The sequence below is a fragment of the Drosophila miranda genome, chromosome 4, assembly GCF_003369915.1.
Source record: "Drosophila miranda strain MSH22 chromosome 4, D.miranda_PacBio2.1, whole genome shotgun sequence".
NCBI lineage: Eukaryota > Metazoa > Arthropoda > Insecta > Diptera > Drosophilidae > Drosophila > Drosophila miranda.
The window spans coordinates 8,995,070-9,012,020 of record NC_046677.1 but is presented as its reverse complement, the minus strand read 5'-3'; the positions used below and the strand labels follow the sequence as shown (position 1 = coordinate 9,012,020).

At 43.3% G+C, this 16,951-nt stretch overlaps 1 protein-coding gene and 1 non-coding gene across 8 annotated transcripts in view; both read left to right on the top strand.

Moving 5' to 3' along the window:
- Positions 1-16,951, top strand: part of LOC108162447 (semaphorin-1A) — a 143,985-nt gene that overhangs the window by 104,561 nt on the left and 22,473 nt on the right. For all 7 annotated transcript variants that reach the window (XR_001775571.2, XR_004473093.1, XM_017297189.2 and 4 more), the window contains exons 4-5: positions 5,107-5,215; positions 11,621-11,816. Coding sequence is in view for 5 of the 7 variants with exons in the window: in XM_017297189.2 (XP_017152678.2) it covers positions 5,107-5,215; positions 11,621-11,816 (305 nt within the window). In the remaining 2 variants the exon portion in view is untranslated. The remainder of the gene's footprint in view (positions 1-5,106; positions 5,216-11,620; positions 11,817-16,951) is intronic.
- On the top strand, positions 16,322-16,393 carry Trnad-guc. The gene has a single exon. It is a non-coding gene; the product is annotated as a tRNA-Asp (tRNA).

Below are 16,951 nucleotides of genomic sequence, written 5' to 3'. Positions count from 1 at the left end.
CGTTTCAATCCATCCTTTTGCCGCATCTGCATCTGCATTGGCATCAGGCATTGGCATCAGGCATCGGCAGCAACGCATCAGTGCATTTCTCTGGTGGGGAGTGTTCTTTTCTCTGATTGCCTCTGGGGGTATTTTCTTTGGTCGCTGACGACGTGTGACATTGAAAGTTGACTGGCACTGGCACTGGCACTAGCAGGACTTCATCCCCTAGAAGAAGGCCGGATCGGGGTCACCACAACCCCAGGTCACTTCCTACCGTTTTGTAGAGGTCCCCCCTACAATTTGCCATCTCAATTGACAATGCAAAGGAAATTCATGGAGAAGCAAATGTGTTTTATAGATAGCCATAGCCATAGCCATGGCCGTAGCCTTTTCTTCTTAAAAGATTGAGGTACCAATCGTCGATGAATGCCTTGGGCAATTTGGGTACCCTTTTTAGAGGCTGTTTGAATTCTAGATGGTAGGGTATATAATCTTCGCTGCTTTGCCTGAAGTTTTATTGCCACAAAAACTTATATTCAAAGTGCTAAATTTATGCACATCTGCATTCGTCTTTATTGGAATCGCATTTGCATTTGCAAGAATTGCATTCTATATTCAAAGAAATTTCCGCAAAATAAATTCTCGCAATTCTATAGCCGACATTTTTCGCATTGAATAAAACCCAAGCGAGTGTGCTCAATAATCAGGGAGTGGCGATGCTCGTATAAATTTCAGAAATTAATGAGCAAAGCCAATGATAAAAAATCCCAAGAAATCCGGCTCATAAAATTTAATCAATCATTAAGGTGGCAGAACCTGAGCCAAACGGTTGGGGGGCAGAGGTTTTAATCGTGCCTATAACACGATAAAAGCGTTATGGATTGAAAGAATATCCCTTGCTTGGGGTTTGTCTGCGGCTTCTAGTCTGATTCCCAATGCCTGCGACCAACGTTGCGTATGAGTAATTTGAAATCTTGTTTGGCTTTTCTCGATCTTCGTTGGGGTCGGGTCTAGACGCAAGCCAAAGGACTTCTGCATTGTATTGTGTATTGTGGGTCAAACCACAAAAATGGCGGCGGTAGCGATGGTGACATGAATTTTATACCCTGCCCCATGCCCCATGCCCCATGGTCCCATCGTCTTGCCTCGTTAAAGGTGGCTTTCAATCTATTTTATGACAGAGCCTCTCACACACTTTCTCCACTCTTGCACTCTCTCTTTCGCCTTACCCAGTTTCCAGTCCTATCTCTTGCTCCTCTTTTTTCTCTGCTCTCCTTTGTACACCCTCTTCGTTTTCTCCATTTCTGAGAGCTTGTCGACCACAATACTGTTATTTATGTGGATGTGGCTTTTGTTTTGCCGTTGCCGTTGCCGTTGCCGCTGCCTCTCGGTTGATATTTGAAAAGGGTCGGATCCTGGTCCTTGGCCTGCGGGTTTCGCCAATGCCATTTGTTGTCCTGATGGCTGGCAACGCGGCTGATTTGTTTGCTCATCGTTGGCCGATTAAAGACATTGCCCACAGAAAGGAGACGGTTTTGAACGAATTTAAATTTGTTTGTCAAATACTCGAAAGAGTGCCAGGCGCCTACGGGTCGAATCCTGCATGTAAAGGGATTATGAAGGATTATTTTCACTAAAGGGCAGCGGTATTTATCGCTTAAGACATACTTATAATCCACTCTCTTTCATCATTTCATTTAAGATACAAAGAAATTGTTTCGAAGGCAGCTTTAAAGCTGCTTCATTTCTATATATTTAAATTCGAGAATTATCATAAATACCAGGCTGTGCCACTTGAAAGCGTTGCGCATTTTGCATTTGGCTGGCTCATTTTGAGGCTGGCGCCAAAACCACGAATCATTTTGAGGTTCCATGGCACTGCCGCAAACCGCAAATATTTCAAACCATGGCCAGACATCAAATGCCTTTCTATTCGCCCCCCAGCCTGCCCGAATGATGCCCGTTTTTGCCTGATTTGCCTAGTTATCGTTAACATACATATATGTATTTTATTCATTCCCGCATGTATGTGTAGATTGTGCAAACTTTGTGCAATTGCATCCTGCATCCTGCATCCTGTAGAGGTGTATCCTGCTATTAGCCCCAATTTTATGTTTCATTTATTTTGAACGGAATATTTCGCAAATAATCGCATATTTGCTCTAAGCTCTTAGGAGGAATTTTAAAATGGATTTGATCTATGGAATGCGGAAAATCTGCATTCATTTTGTTAATTGAAAATCGAAAAATATTTTAAAAATCCAATTAAATAATATATAAAACGAAATTTCTAGTTCTCCTCTTGAGGGGAATAGAGAGGCATTTATTTTCATAATAGAAAATGCAATTTATAATGATTTTTACAGAGTTTTCTGCTTAAAATGTTTCAAAATCCCTGCTTTTGAATTCAGAAAAATTCTGTTTCTGATAATTTGATAATTAAAAATACTTTGAAATATCAAAACTCAATTAAATATTGATTTTTTCAGAATATTCTGTTTAAAATGTTTCGAAATCCTTCCTGGGGGCGCTCCCAATTTAACAAATACTCGTAATATGCTTTAAGCTGTTTCTGATAGCAGTTCCCTTTTGGGTTCGCATAAACTCCTATATAGTATCTATTTCTGTGAAATTATGTGCAACATTCGCTCTGTAACATCATCCTGTTTTCTGTGCTGTGCTGTGCTGTGCTGTACTGTGTGCCTCATTATCGCCCGACGTTTCAGCCCGCCCTAAACATAAACGTAAACGTTTTCATAGCGGAAGCCCCTCTCGCACACACACAGGCATTCGCTTTTACACTATTTGCCAACTGCATTTAAGCTGAATAATAATAAACTGGCAAAAGCAGCAAGGCAGCAAAGCAGCAAAGCAGCACCGACAACGGGATAACTACTCGGCGCTATGGATAGCTGGTAAATGTGCAATGGCGGCAGCATCGTACAAAACACGAGAAAAGCACTGAAAATCCTTGCGTAATCGTTGCGTTCGCTGCTGCGGGGAAAACTACTGCAACACACACAGACAGAAACACTATGCCGTGTGGAAAATATTTATGAGCTCGGTTTTCACGCCAAATGCGTTCTTTAAAATGCTCGAACATCCCCTGCCCTAAGCCCAACCCCATGGCCCATTGCAGGCTCCAGAGCTTGTAGCATCCCCCCAGGCTCCCTCCCTTCCACCACTTGCCGCTTTGCCATTTTCCGCGACATTTTCACAAAACGTTGCATTGGTTGTTGCACATTGCAATAGTCTGTGTGTGTGTGTGTGCCTGTGCGCCTATGTGTGTTAAGCATTGCGTTAAAGTGTTTATGTGTTTGTGTGCATTAGAAGCCAACAAGCGACATCACAGGAGCGCAACATCGACGTTAACAATTTCTATACTCTTCGGCCCCGACATTTGTGTACGTACATGGAATAAACTTTGTAGATCCTAGAAATAGGAGCAAATAGAGGAGTAGAATAGCAGCCTCAGAAGCTTCCAAAAGCAGTCTATGATCGTGTATCTTTTTGTGTAACTGTAGCGTATCTAAAGATCAATGCTAGCTACTTTCCACTTTCCATTTTCCGCCAGTCAACTGCGTTTTCCTTGGCTCTGTTGGCACCTGCTTGTTTGGACAGGACCCAGGACCAGGCCTTGTCCCCTTTATATGCTAATTTCGTTCAGCGCATTTTGTTATATGTACTACATACGACAGTAGGGGAGGGAGAGAGGCAGAGAGGAATGCAGCTGCTGCTGCTGCTGCTGATGTTGCACGTTCGTTTGAAGTTGCATTTTGCCGTTGTCATAATTAAAACGCGCTGCATAATTGCCAAACAATGGCCACATCCTGTTCAGCAGGAGTACAGGAGAGAGAGGGCTAACATACTGGCAAATGGCGAACGAATGGCGAATGGCTACCAACTTTGGCCCATGGCAAACACGAAATGACATTCTGCAACTTTTCTGCTGCTATTCTCTGGGCTCTGAGCAGCCACATACCAAAAAGTGCAAATTTGGGCGATTTTGTGCTCCATTCTGCAGACCAAAGTTGGATAATTCTGCTACAGAGTCGAAGGAATAGCTTTTGAGACTATTTTTCCTGCAGTTTCTAGGCGTAATTCTTCTGAAATCTATCCGCTCCAGTGGGGCCGATCTCCGCACCCAAAAAACAAATGATATTTTTAGAAACTACTCGTATTATTTGCAGTTTATCTTGGGGAGTAATCGAAGTGTGAGCAAACAATCAATGACTGAAGAGATACTACCATTGGCACTCGCATTCGCCACAAAGAGCTCCATAGCTATAGGGAGGGCCCTACTACAACAATTTGCCATTCTGTACACACAAAATATGCATATGCAAATATATATATGTATATTTATTTAAAATTTTCCGCTCTTTTTGTATACATTTAACAAACAAAAAAAAAACCCCCCCCCCGAAATTTGGAAAGTTTCGATAAGGGGCTGTCGTTTATGCTGTGGGGGGTGGTCCTTGCTGATTCCATGACACGTCAGTCATAAAATACTCGACCAAAGTGCACCCCCCACGACCACACACACACACGCACACAAAGTGGGAGCCACACGTAGCTGTGGTTTCAATAATCAATGAGTTGATTTTATGAAATTTTCCGTGCACCTCAGATGCCAGTGGTGAATGGGGGTGGAGGGGAGAGCGGTCTGGGGCTTCGATGTGGTTCCATGTGAGTGTGCAAAATTTTATTAACGAGAATTTTTTGGGGAATTTTTGCATAAATATCGCATTGAAGCTGACAGAAGGCTAAAAGGAAAGTAAAACATAGCACAAGCCATGCTCTGCCGCTGCCTGTGCCTGTGCTTTGTGCTGACTGCCATTCCTCGTCGCACTACCGACTCCAAAAAAAAGGTCAAATGAATTTTAATTAATATTTTAATTAATTTCCCACAAAACCCAACACCCAGCACAAGGCGTCGTCGGAACCGTCGGGACGGGCCGAACTTTTTTGCCAAATGAAAACCGAAAGGAAATCAGAAATTCTATTAGTGGGGAAAATGTAAACTTCTTTGCGTGTGTGGGGGGCGGGAAGGGACAAAATTCTTGTGGCTGATATACTCACGTACTGTACTGATATCCTTTTGTTTTGTTTTGTCTTTTGCAGAAATACGGTCTTTAATTTAAGCATACACGATCTCGCTGAGCAGCAGCGCCTGGTCTGGACATCGCCGGAAGATGATACCAAAATGTGTCTCGTCAAGGGTAAAGATGAGGTGAGTACCGCGATAAATACTTCTTAATTAAAAGGCATCAATAAATGATTCAAACATGGAAATAGTTCATTGTTCGGCCATCGATTTTGACGACAATTCGTGCCACTTTTTGGCACTTTCTTGTCCTTAATGGCAATGCTCTCAATTTTGAATGCATTTCCTGCACCTGGAATCCGCTGTTAGTAATCAAAATACACAATTATTTATGTTATTTTTTGTTGTGTGCTTTTGTGTTGCTGTCTTTATAAACTTTTTAGCACTTTGGCCTGGATGGCCTTGCAATTTCCATTCGCATTTCCATTTCGATTTCAACTTTTGCTGTTGCTTCCGTTGAGCGAGTCGTTGCAACGCAAGAAATGCGAAAACAAAGCAATAAAGTGTTCATTCTTTCCCACTTTCTCCCACTCTCCCGCACTCTCCGCCACTCTATCTGGCGTTTTTTATGCGCTAAAAACATGGTAAACTACGAGAAGCTAGAAAGAAATTGATTTATGCAACTTTTTCTCTGCTTTTGTTGTCCCTGTTTTTGTTTTTGTTTTCCCCTTCTTTGTGGCTAAGAAATCAAGGAAATTTATTGAAAACTCTTCGCCACTGCAGCAGTTGACCCATTAAGAAAGTGCTGGCTAACAGAGAGAGAGAGAGAGAGAGAGAGAGAGAGAGAGAGAGCGGGAGCGAGAAAGGGTTGAGAAAAGAGAGGAAGCGAGAAAATCAAAGCCCAAAAGCAAACATTTTGGCTTTCAAATTGGTTTTTTGCAACGCTCTTTCTCTCTCTCGCTCGCTCGCTGTTGCGCTTCCGTTTCCGGTCAAGCAAACCAAATGGCGGCACAACCCACACACACACACACACACACACATGCACAAAACCCAGCAATGAAGCACTGAAGGACGAGGTTATTCCCTTCAGTTTCCATTACCTTCCGTTAGGGTTTTTTAAGGGGGCATTCTGGTTTTGATTAAAACTTCTGTACTCCCCTTCTATGCATCCCAATGGTATGCAATCAAAAGCAGGTAGCTTTAGCACTAGCTGTGTCAGAAAACCAGGTGTTCAAGTAGCCAAACTACTTTAATACTTTATTCTGGCTTTAAAAATGATCCGATCGCAAGGATATTCTGCCTTCCAGTATATATGATCCTTCTCCATTTGCGGCTTATTCGTATCTTGCAAAGATCTTTCTGGATGACCTATGAAAGGGTATTTGAAGCCGAGTTTCTGCCCCAGTTCTTCTTCTTTTTGCATGCTCAAGTGCACTTCAGGCTTAGCTTTTTCTGACGTAATTAGCCAACACTTGTTGGCTGGGCGTGCCCCAGTCGGGGAATAGCAGCTCCAGCTCCAGTTCCAGCTCCAGCAGCACCAGCAACCACTGGGAGAAGCAAAACATTAGCAGGTGTAATTTGTTGAACTCAATTTGCTTGCCGACTGCTTGGGGAGGGGGGGCTGGGTGGCGGCCCCACCCACTGCAGTGGTGGTGGTTGTTCGTGTTATTTATGGCATCAAAAAAGGGAGGAAAGAATTAAAGTTTCTTTAGATTGGCCGCCGCCGTCGACATCCTCAAAGGGGGATTTGTGGCGTGCATGTTTGCCATTTGCAGCAAAAGGTTTTTCTTGCTCCAAATATAAATTGCAATTGTCGGCAACGAAAGAAAAAACCCAAAGACCACAAAAAGAAAAGTTCAAAATTTACAATTTTAATTAACTGACATTTTGGCTGCTAATTTGGAAGTCAAAGAAATGCTTTTAATGCGGAATGCAATTAGCAGCAGAAGATATATATCACGCTTCAGGAAGTCAAGTAATTAAGTAAGAAATTTCCCCAACATAAAAGCCATACTATTTATTACTCATTTAAGGCGCAGATCAGATTGTGTTTTGAAGTCGATATTGTGCGTTGTGTGTACACACTGTACACCACATGTCGGTGTCGGTGGAATGCTTTTCTTTCTTTTCCATTTTCCAGTTTCCCCGGCTGGCTGGAGTGGGTGTTAAATATTTAATTGATTGATTTTTTGCCGCAATATTTTATTAAAAACTGCGCAAACAACACTCATGAAAGCCACCCACCGCCCCGCTCTGGCCAAAATGAGCAATCAATATACGTATATATGTATCTGCAGGTATATATATGTATGTATATGTACATTCAATCCATAAACTGGCAAATGGCGATTCATAAAAAATGCAAGCGCGGCTGGGTATATTGAGCATTTCAGCATATGGCGGAAAAAATACTCGTAAATCAATTTAAAATATTTATTTTAATTGCTCAAGTCAAATATACATTTCGGGATCTATTCGGATAGAGGGATTGTTGTGGCACACGCTTCTTCGTTTAACTAGAACGAAAGGCGCTTTAAGCCTTCACCGATTGGACCGCAAATCATCTCAGTTGCCTTTCGGGCCATCATTAAGCGTTTGATTTGGTTTGCAAATTGTTTGGCTCTTTCTCTGCTCTCAGAGCCAGCAGAGGCGAGTCTGATGGAGGGATTGCACCCATTGTTCAATGGCTGAATGCTCCTGCATTTATGCAAAGACACGGCCAGCCCTTTCGGCCTTCGGCGCCACAGTTTCTGTGGCAGTGTCTAATCCAGGCCCACGCCCAGGCACATCTATCCGATGGACACACTCATTTATCTCACTTGTTGTTTCGAGTGCGGACTGTTTTCGGGCCGCCTCCCTGATAAATCATATTTGCCTGCTGGCATTCGAAGGCATTTTCATTTTTGGCCTTTTCCAAGGCTGCCATCCCTACGAAAGTCACACAGAAGCCACATAATTATGTGCCAGATGAGTTTTTGGAGCTGAATCTTACAGAGAGATACTGGGAATCCTTCCTCAAATCAAATCGGACAAGCCAGAAAATCAGGCAAAAGTAATATCTTGTCCCGCATCAATCACTCTCCCACAGCAGGAGGAGGGGCTGGAGGAGGGGGCAGAAAACTTTACAGAAAGTACCAGAAAACAGTGTTCTGTGGCTGCCAAAGCGCCTGCAGGTAGGCAACAATTTCGTTAATGACACACAAACACGACCAAGGACTAAGGACCAAGAGAAAGGCATGGGAAAAGCATTTTTACTTAATAATTTTTAAACATGAAAAATGAATGACAGGCCGAGAAAAGCCAGAAGGCAAAACTCTGGATTACATTTTGACTCGATTCACTCCCTCACCACCAGTAAGGAAGGGAGGTTCCTCCCAGTCCCCCAATCCCCCCCGGAGCCTCTCCATTTCATATTTCAAATTTTCAGACAGAAATCAATATTGGGAAATATTTTTTGGCCAACATTCCCCAGCCTTTTTGGTGGTCTCTCGCATATTTGCAAAAGCTAGTATTTTGCCGCCATAAAACGGAATAAAAGTATTTCTGGGCAACTAAACTAAACTGAAATAAAATGGAAATTCTTTTGACAGAGAACGAGAGATATTTCATGGGATAATGGTATGTAAAACTAAAAGCAAAAATTATTTATTAACCAGGCAGCGAACAACAACCGGCGCCAGCCGCAACATTTCGACTGAAAATTAATAAATTTTCCAGTTAATTGCATTCTAAACAATGTCCTCCCTCAATGTGTGTGTCTGCTGTGCGTGTTAATTACAACAGAAATAATGAGAGTACACATTGTCCCTCTCCCTTTTCCTGTAATTGTTTTGTTAATTTATTCAAGTTTATGCACCAACTGTGTGTTTGGTTGGACACACAGAACAAGGCCAAAAACATGTTAAATATTTCAAAACAATAAACTAAATGAAATGGAATGGAAACGAACGAACGAAGTTTGCAGCAAAACTGAAAAGGGAATGGAGATTAAATGGAGATGGAATACACACAAGCGAATAAATAAATATTTTTGTGGAGTAACTAGAGAAAGTGCGGTCCAAACTAAATTAAACTCTGAATCGGGGAACAATTTTAACATAATCAAAGGGCAAAATAAACGACAAGAAACTTTATTCTAGTAGAGATTGGGCAATGAAAATAAATGCCAGTTTTTTCTATCAAAAGTCTACGTTGCGTTTGGCCATTTTTGTGTATTGTTTAAATTCCAATTATAAAAACAAAATAAAACAAAATGAAAGTCTAAGTTTTATTAAAAATGATAAGTAAGCTAATCGAACTATTTTATATTATATTTATTATAATAAATATATATTATATTTTTTATAATAAATATATATTATATTTTTTATAATAAATAATAATTTTATTTTGATTTTTGAGTTTTTTTTTTTTTTTTTGATAATTAGGAAAGTAAGAATTAAATCAATTAAAATATTTCTTCGTTATTTTATGGAGTTTTCTATGATGTTTTTTCTGTTACAATAGTACCCCTAACTTCGCCCATAATATAACCCTTATCGATACTCTGATGATACCCTGACATAACCGATACTGTAATTATTCAAGTCTAATGCGATAAACGAGGGGGAATCCCATCAATGTGTGATCTAAAAGTAGAAGAACTCTTGCAGAATAGAATATAGAATATAATAAATGGTTTAAAGGACCCACAAACTCTGTCACACTTTCAATAATTCTTTTCTACAAGAAATCATACTACCACTTGGCACTTTTCATTAAAGTAACACTCACATCTTTTATGAGATTTATCAAAGAAATATTATACATTTTTGTGGCTTAGATGAGCCTCAGCTTTGACCAGAGCCACAAATCACCTTCGTATAAATGGCCGGAGAGCGTAATCATTGCCCCAATTAAGCAAATGCTGCATTCTGCATTCTGCATGCTGCATGCTGCATGCGCAGAATCTTGTGAATAATTTCCATTATAGTTTTGTACGTGTATGCAATTATTTTCATGCCCTGCCCCGTGCTGCAGCTGCAGTGGGGCAATCAGAACCATGGCATTGTTGTGGACAAGGATGCCAACGGGTGGATAGGCAGCATCGGCAACGACAGCAGCAGCAACGGCAGCAAATGACAGAAACCAAAGCGACACAGAATGTGGTATCAACATGGGCTGCCTGCTGGCTGGATGGCTGGCTAGTTGGTTGGCTGGATGGTTGGCTGGATGGTTGGCTGGTTGGTTGCTTGCTTGCATAAGAATGACAGCGAAAAACTGTGCAAATTAGTAGGCAAACAAACAAAATGTTTAAATATTTTAACGCAGAAGAGGAGCGCACAGTGCACGTTGCAGAGATGCAGAATGGAAACTGCTGCCAGAAGGAGGGAATATTGCAAATGATTTGTCATGTCAGAGTGCAAACACTTCCGGCTGTAATGGCTGCTGTGCTGCTGGGCTGCTCGACTGCTGGGATGCTGGGTGGGGAGGGGGAGGCGGCGGGCAAATGGTGGGTGGTTCAGGTGGTTATTCCTGGCAACAATTTTCCGCAACTATGTGAAAAGTTGTCATTGTCGTTGTCCTCGCTCCCTCCTTCCCCCGGACTATGCTAAATGGGAGCAAGTTACACATTTGCCTTTTAATATTTATTGAGTTGCAGGTGCCGCACCGCACCTCCCCCCTCTCTCTCTGTGTGTGTGTGTGTGTGTGTGTTTGAAGTGCATTCGTTACGCATTAAATATTTCAATTTGCAAAACATTTTTGCAAAGCACACAACGAGGGAAAGAGTTTAGTTCCAAAACACACACACACAAAGAGTGAGAGTGGGAGGGAAATATATATGTTGCATTCAGGTCAAGCCCTCGACTTGGGCCTGTGGCAAAAAAAAAAAAATTGGTAGAACCTCAAGACCCTGGCCTTTTGTGTAAGTTTTTCCATTCGCAATTCCCTTTTGCGCAAAAGCTACTTCGAAACGCCTCCGAGGGGTATACGTTTTCCGATTTAAAACTTTTAATAGAAGCTTTTAACTAAATGCTATTTTAGTTTAGACTCTGGCATAAAAAGAGAGCATCGAATGATTTAAAACAAACCTCTGTGTCTCTCAGCTGTCAAGAGCTCTTCCCTGTTCGGGGGAACAGCTTTAACAGAGCAACAGCGCTCTAAGCACCACAGTACAGTTGACACTCTCTCACCTCAGTACTCACGCTCTGGGAGACTGCTCTGACTGCATGGTGCTCTGCACCATCAAGTGGCCCATTCGATCCCAGCAAAAGGCTGTTAGGCGCGGATCCCAGGCACGAACGCAGTCTGTCTATTCCGTGAGAGGGTGTAACGAGAGACTCGATCAAAGAGTATCAAAAGGGACGAGATAATGAGAGCCCACGTTGAGCGTGTTCCTCTACGACGGTGAGTCCACAGTGGTTAAAAAGAGAGTAACAGATTAATTGGAATTTTTTCGCATACAATGATTGTCGTAGAGCTAGGGTTTTTGAAAACAAAAAAAATTGGTGCGTCTAACCTATAATTTATAACTTAACAATTCTCGATTCTTAATATCCTACTACTCAAGCATTCCATTCTGATTCCGTTTTCCCGATTCGCTTTTTACAGGAGGCCTGCCAGAACTACATCCGCATCATGGTGGTGCCGTCGCCGGGGCGCCTCTTTGTGTGCGGCACCAACTCGTTCCGGCCCATGTGCAACACGTACATGATCAATGAGAACAACTACACGCTGGAGGCGACCAAAAATGGCCAGGCTGTCTGCCCCTATGACCCCCGTCATAACTCCACCTCCGTGCTGGCGGGTAAGTGCACATTTTATTCAGATATATCCTTGCTGTTTTGTTATTTTTTTAAATTCTTTTTACTTTTGGCATTCGGTGCGAATAATTTATTGTGGGTGAAGATTGTCTATTTTGTTTTGTTTTCCAGAACAAAGGGTGGAAAAAATCCATTCGTGGGGGTGTGAATCGTAGTCAGGCAGGCACTCACTCACCCCCCCACACTCCTTTTCGCATACACACAAATCGGATAAAAATTGTCATTCATCATGCGATGCGATGCGATGCAATGCCTGTGCCTTCTGAAAAATGTTTTCAAATGTTTTTCTTTTTTTGCGGCTTTGACTTCTTCGATGGAGGTCGCATGATAAATTTTTAGTATTGTTGGTCGGACGGGCGATGCTGCCTGCCATCCTGCGAATTATGTGCGAAGGAATGCAGAGGCCACCTTGCATAACCGATAAAAGGATTTCGAATTCTGCCGTTTGCTTGATATTTGATTGAAATTTATGGCCCGGCACCAGGTGCAGGTCGTGTGTGGCCTGTGTGGGTTGATTTTGGTGTCTCAAGTGAATAAATTCACTCGGAATACACAGAAATTGTGGGCATATTTGGTTCTACACATATAAGTGATTACACCTAAGTGGAAATCAAATATATGATAGCTTTCGCACTGCAGATATCTGCAAACAAGCAAATACATTTCGTACTCTGTAATATTGCCAAGATTCTGCAAGATTTGCAGCAAATAGAATGAAATTTTACTCCAAATACCCAACCAATAAACAGACACATCTTGTGGATATCCTCTAACCACCACCCTGCATCCTGCATCCTGCATCCTGCTGAGTCATAGTTTTGATAATATTTCCACTTGGCACCACCCATAAATCGACATTCTCTTTTGGCGGCATGTTGTGAAGTTTTCGCGCTGTGATTTGTTTGCATTTCATTGTCTCCAGACCCCACCGAAAACTTTCCAAGAGCCCCGGCCTCACAGCGAGGGAGAGGGGCAGAAGGTGGAAGGAACGAGCAAAAGGCGAATAGATAATATTGATAAACGTTTATAACTAACTTGAAAGTGTGCGAAGGAGCAGCAGCACATGTGTTGGCTGGCTTATTGGTGTGTGAGGAGGAGGGAGCCCAAGTGTTGCCACAAACTTCCGCCGGATGCAGCTATCATCCCTGTGTGTGTGTGTGCATGTGTGTGTCTTGGCACTTCGCCCAGTTTTCGCCTTCCGCAGTCCTGCCTCCGCCATGTGGGTCATAAGAGTTTATCATCAACAAGCTGCCACATCCTGGCCAAAAACGAAGCCCAACCTGAAGCTATTGTCAGCCGCCATTTTCTTTATTGCTTGCCGCAATTTATATACCCCTTAGCGAGTGATGAGCGATGCGAGGTATATTCGGCTAAGTTACGTTTGAGCTATGAAGGGTTTTTGGCTTTATATGGGTCGAAGGTTGAGGTCTGATCATCACGAGGTATTCTTCTGGCCTCCATCTTTCTTTGGTTTTCCACCATTTTCCTTGATTCATCCGCTTTTTGTTCCTATTTCATTTTGACTTGCTTTCCATGGTGCTAATATTAAATCGACATTTTTACATACACACCGCACACCGCATATCGCACACCCCTCGCCCACTGTCGTTAGTCATTTGGCGGCTGTCGGCTTCCATCGCCTGTCCTGACAGGATTTTCGGATATTAGCGGAGGGAATCGACTTGGACGGGAAAGTGGGGAAAGTGGGGGAATTGCTGGGGGACTGGGGACAGCGATCGGGATGGGATGGTTGGCTGGGGCATGTTGTTTAGATTACAAATTGCCCCGGACAAAGACAGCGCATAAAAAAAATCCCATCGTGCTGCACCAAACAACAACAACAACAACAGCTACTAGGAACAGATAGGATAAAAAAAACTCTGCAAACAAAAAAAATAGAACATTTTTTGGGGGAAAAAATCGCCAAAAACCCAGAACAAGCTGAAAAATGTTATCAATTCAGTTTTTATTCGTGACAGGGCGTTGATGTCAGGGGTTGACGATGGTCGGTGGGCGTGTTCGGAAACTGGCACAAAACTTTTCCTCCCCCTCTTCCCTTCCCCCTTCCCCACCCCTCTAACGCTCTCTGGGAAAAAGTTCGTGGACAACATTTTTGTGCCAATTTCGTTGTAAAAATATTGTTGTAACCATGATGAAGTTTTCAATTGCTTTTTCCACCAATATACGAACATCTCCTCTCCGCTTGGTTTTTCCATTCCATTCCATTCCCCCTTCCCCCCGCCACACCAACCACATTCCAGTGCTTCAATGCGGGCGGAAGGAATCTATTTTTGTTCGATTTAAAAGTGCATGTGAAATAAATTTCTATTGCCGACAGTGTCACCCATTGATCCGTAAAAACTTTTCCAATAAAAAGAATTAAAAGCACGGACAAAACAAAAAAAAACACCGGAAACGAAAAGGAAAGAAAAACCCGCGAAGACCATTGGAGCGGCAGATGAGGTGGAAACACGTATTAGCTGGCTTTTGTCGTTTAATTTGTTAAATGTTTTCATTGGGAATTAGAGCAGAGAATGGCAGCACCGTCCCATCCAACAGTACTTTGTGGCATCGGAATATCTGGCCATTTCGTTTCCAATATTCCTTTTAGACATCCCCTGTCTGTATTTCCAACTACATATTTTTTGGAGTCAACTTGCCCCATTTTGTGGCGGCATTTCGCTGCTTTGAATATTAAAATGCCTGCCATCCAGATGCCAGCGACCCCCACGGGGCCCACCATTGTGATGCCCTGCCGCGCCCTAGACCTTTGTGGCACTTGAAAATATGGCTTAAATGTCTTACCAATTCGCACACGCCTCAGAAAACAATGCGAAGAATAGTAATAAATAATTTATAAGTGCGCATTTGCCACATTAATCACGAGCCAACGCTGCGCTGCCTGCCTGCCTCCCGGCCAGCAGCAGCAACACAACGTCGAAGGGAGGGAAAAAAGAGGAGAATGGCCAACAACGAACGGGGCCAAATCCCTTGGCAGCAAAGTTTTCCCGCTCCAAAGCCGACGCATATTAATTTCGGCACACTCAACCCCGTGGATGTCGATCCCGCCACCTCCTGGCCCTGGCCCCTGGCTTGGCCGGGCCGGGCACAGCCAAGCGTACAAATTGCCATCACTTGCGTTCAATTTTAGACTTTTCCAAGCAAATGCACAAACGCGATTAAAACGCTGACGAATGGCACGGGAGGTATGGGGGGGCGATGGGGACAAGGGATTGTGCTGTCGGAAGCAAGGGGCAAGGCAAAAGGCGAGAGGCGAGAGGCCAGAGTCGAGGCATGGGGTCAGACATTGGCGCCAACGAAAAATGTCAAGGACTCGACAGACCGTGCGGACCCTGAGCCCTGAACCGGGAACAACATTGAAAAACGGGCAGCTACGATGAGGCGCAGGATCAGGACCGGCAACGGCAGCCGCAGCAGATTCAGGGAACAAGCTGCATTTGCATATCACGCAAACCGCTCCAATTTCGCACCACATTGGCTGTCGAATTTTGGTTCGGCAGGTTAAGGCCTCCTATCCGAACATCCTGCCAACCAGCCATCCCTCTGCCTTGGCTCTGTTTCGGTTCGTGTGGTATGTGTGGGTGGTGTGGGTGGCAACTTGACCTTTTCCATTATAAGCCGTTGCCGAAAAGAAGAGTTGAAGAGCTGCGTTAAATATTCATGTTTAATCGGGAATTTATAATTAGCAAGGATATTTCCATACATGAATACACAAGTATGAAATATCTATGCATGAAACTGATGGCAATGAAATGTAAAGATATTTCCCGATGAATTGGCAAATTTCAAAGCTTATAAAGGCAGTATATTGATGGAGGACTTTCGGACACTGCAAAGGCGGGACCCTTTCAAGCTTTCAAGGTACTTTTGGTCACTTCAAAGGTATACCAAAATACAACCCACCCTGGTTCCTGAATGAGAGCTAAAACTACTATGGCATTCCCTTAAAATACCCTCAATGCAATCTGTTTCAACCTTTGCTCACTAGCTTCATTTGCAAAAGCGAAAAGAGAACAGCAGGAACAGGCCCGGATGCAAAATGCGAGCAGCAACGGTTAACATATGGGGCGCTGGGCTCCCCTAGCGTGGGCGTGGCACGATTGGAATATAAAATGAATATCAATGAACAGCAGGAACGAGCAGCAAAAAAAACTCACCCACGTGCGCACGCAACAATAAAACAGCAGCTCTGCTCTCCACACGAGAGAAATAATAAAACACACTAAAAACAGAAACAGAAACCCGGAACAACACCAGAACAGAACTGGGTCACGGCGCCAGATACTCGTATCGTGGGGTGAACAGCAACAGCCCCATCAACAGTCAACCGACCGCCCACCCACCCATACGTGCCGTGCCACCGTGCTCATGTATGACTCATGCCACCGATGGGGGCCGGGCCTAGCTGTTTTACGCCGAAGATCTTCCACCGGTAACAAAAATTTATTTGGGGGCACTTTGAGCACCGTCCTCGATAGTATAGTGGTCAGTATCCCCGCCTGTCACGCGGGAGACCGGGGTTCAATTCCCCGTCGGGGAGATGGAAAATTCCCATTTTTTTTTTCTTTTTTATTTGAAAGAACTTGGTTTTAGATCTAGAAGCATCCAGGGAAACCATTCGGTGTTTTTTAAGATGTTTGTCGAGTTTCCCAGCCCCGTCAACAAATTCCTGAAATAATAGCCAGTGGTGCTATTGCTATTGTTTGCTATTTGTACTGTCCAGTGGGCAGGGCCCACTGTATCAAATCATTGCTTTACCCGGCAGCGACCTCTTCTTCTATTTCATCTCTCTATCTCTATATAGCATCGTGCTGTTCTTTCGTTCTCTATATCTTCATACATCGCTCGTACTCGGCTTAGCAGCAACCAGAGCTGTTCTAACGCTCTTCTTCTTTTGCTTTCTGTAGTGCGCTCGCTTAAGGTACGGGAACTTAAGTCCGCCTCGAGCTTATCTTCGTACTCATTGTTCATCCGTCGTCCACACACATACCAAAATACATCCAAAAACATATATACTTTCGCTTTCGTCTACCAATATATTGCAATATTTGTACATACGCATACGTGAGTCTACACATAAAAATAAATGGTTCTACTT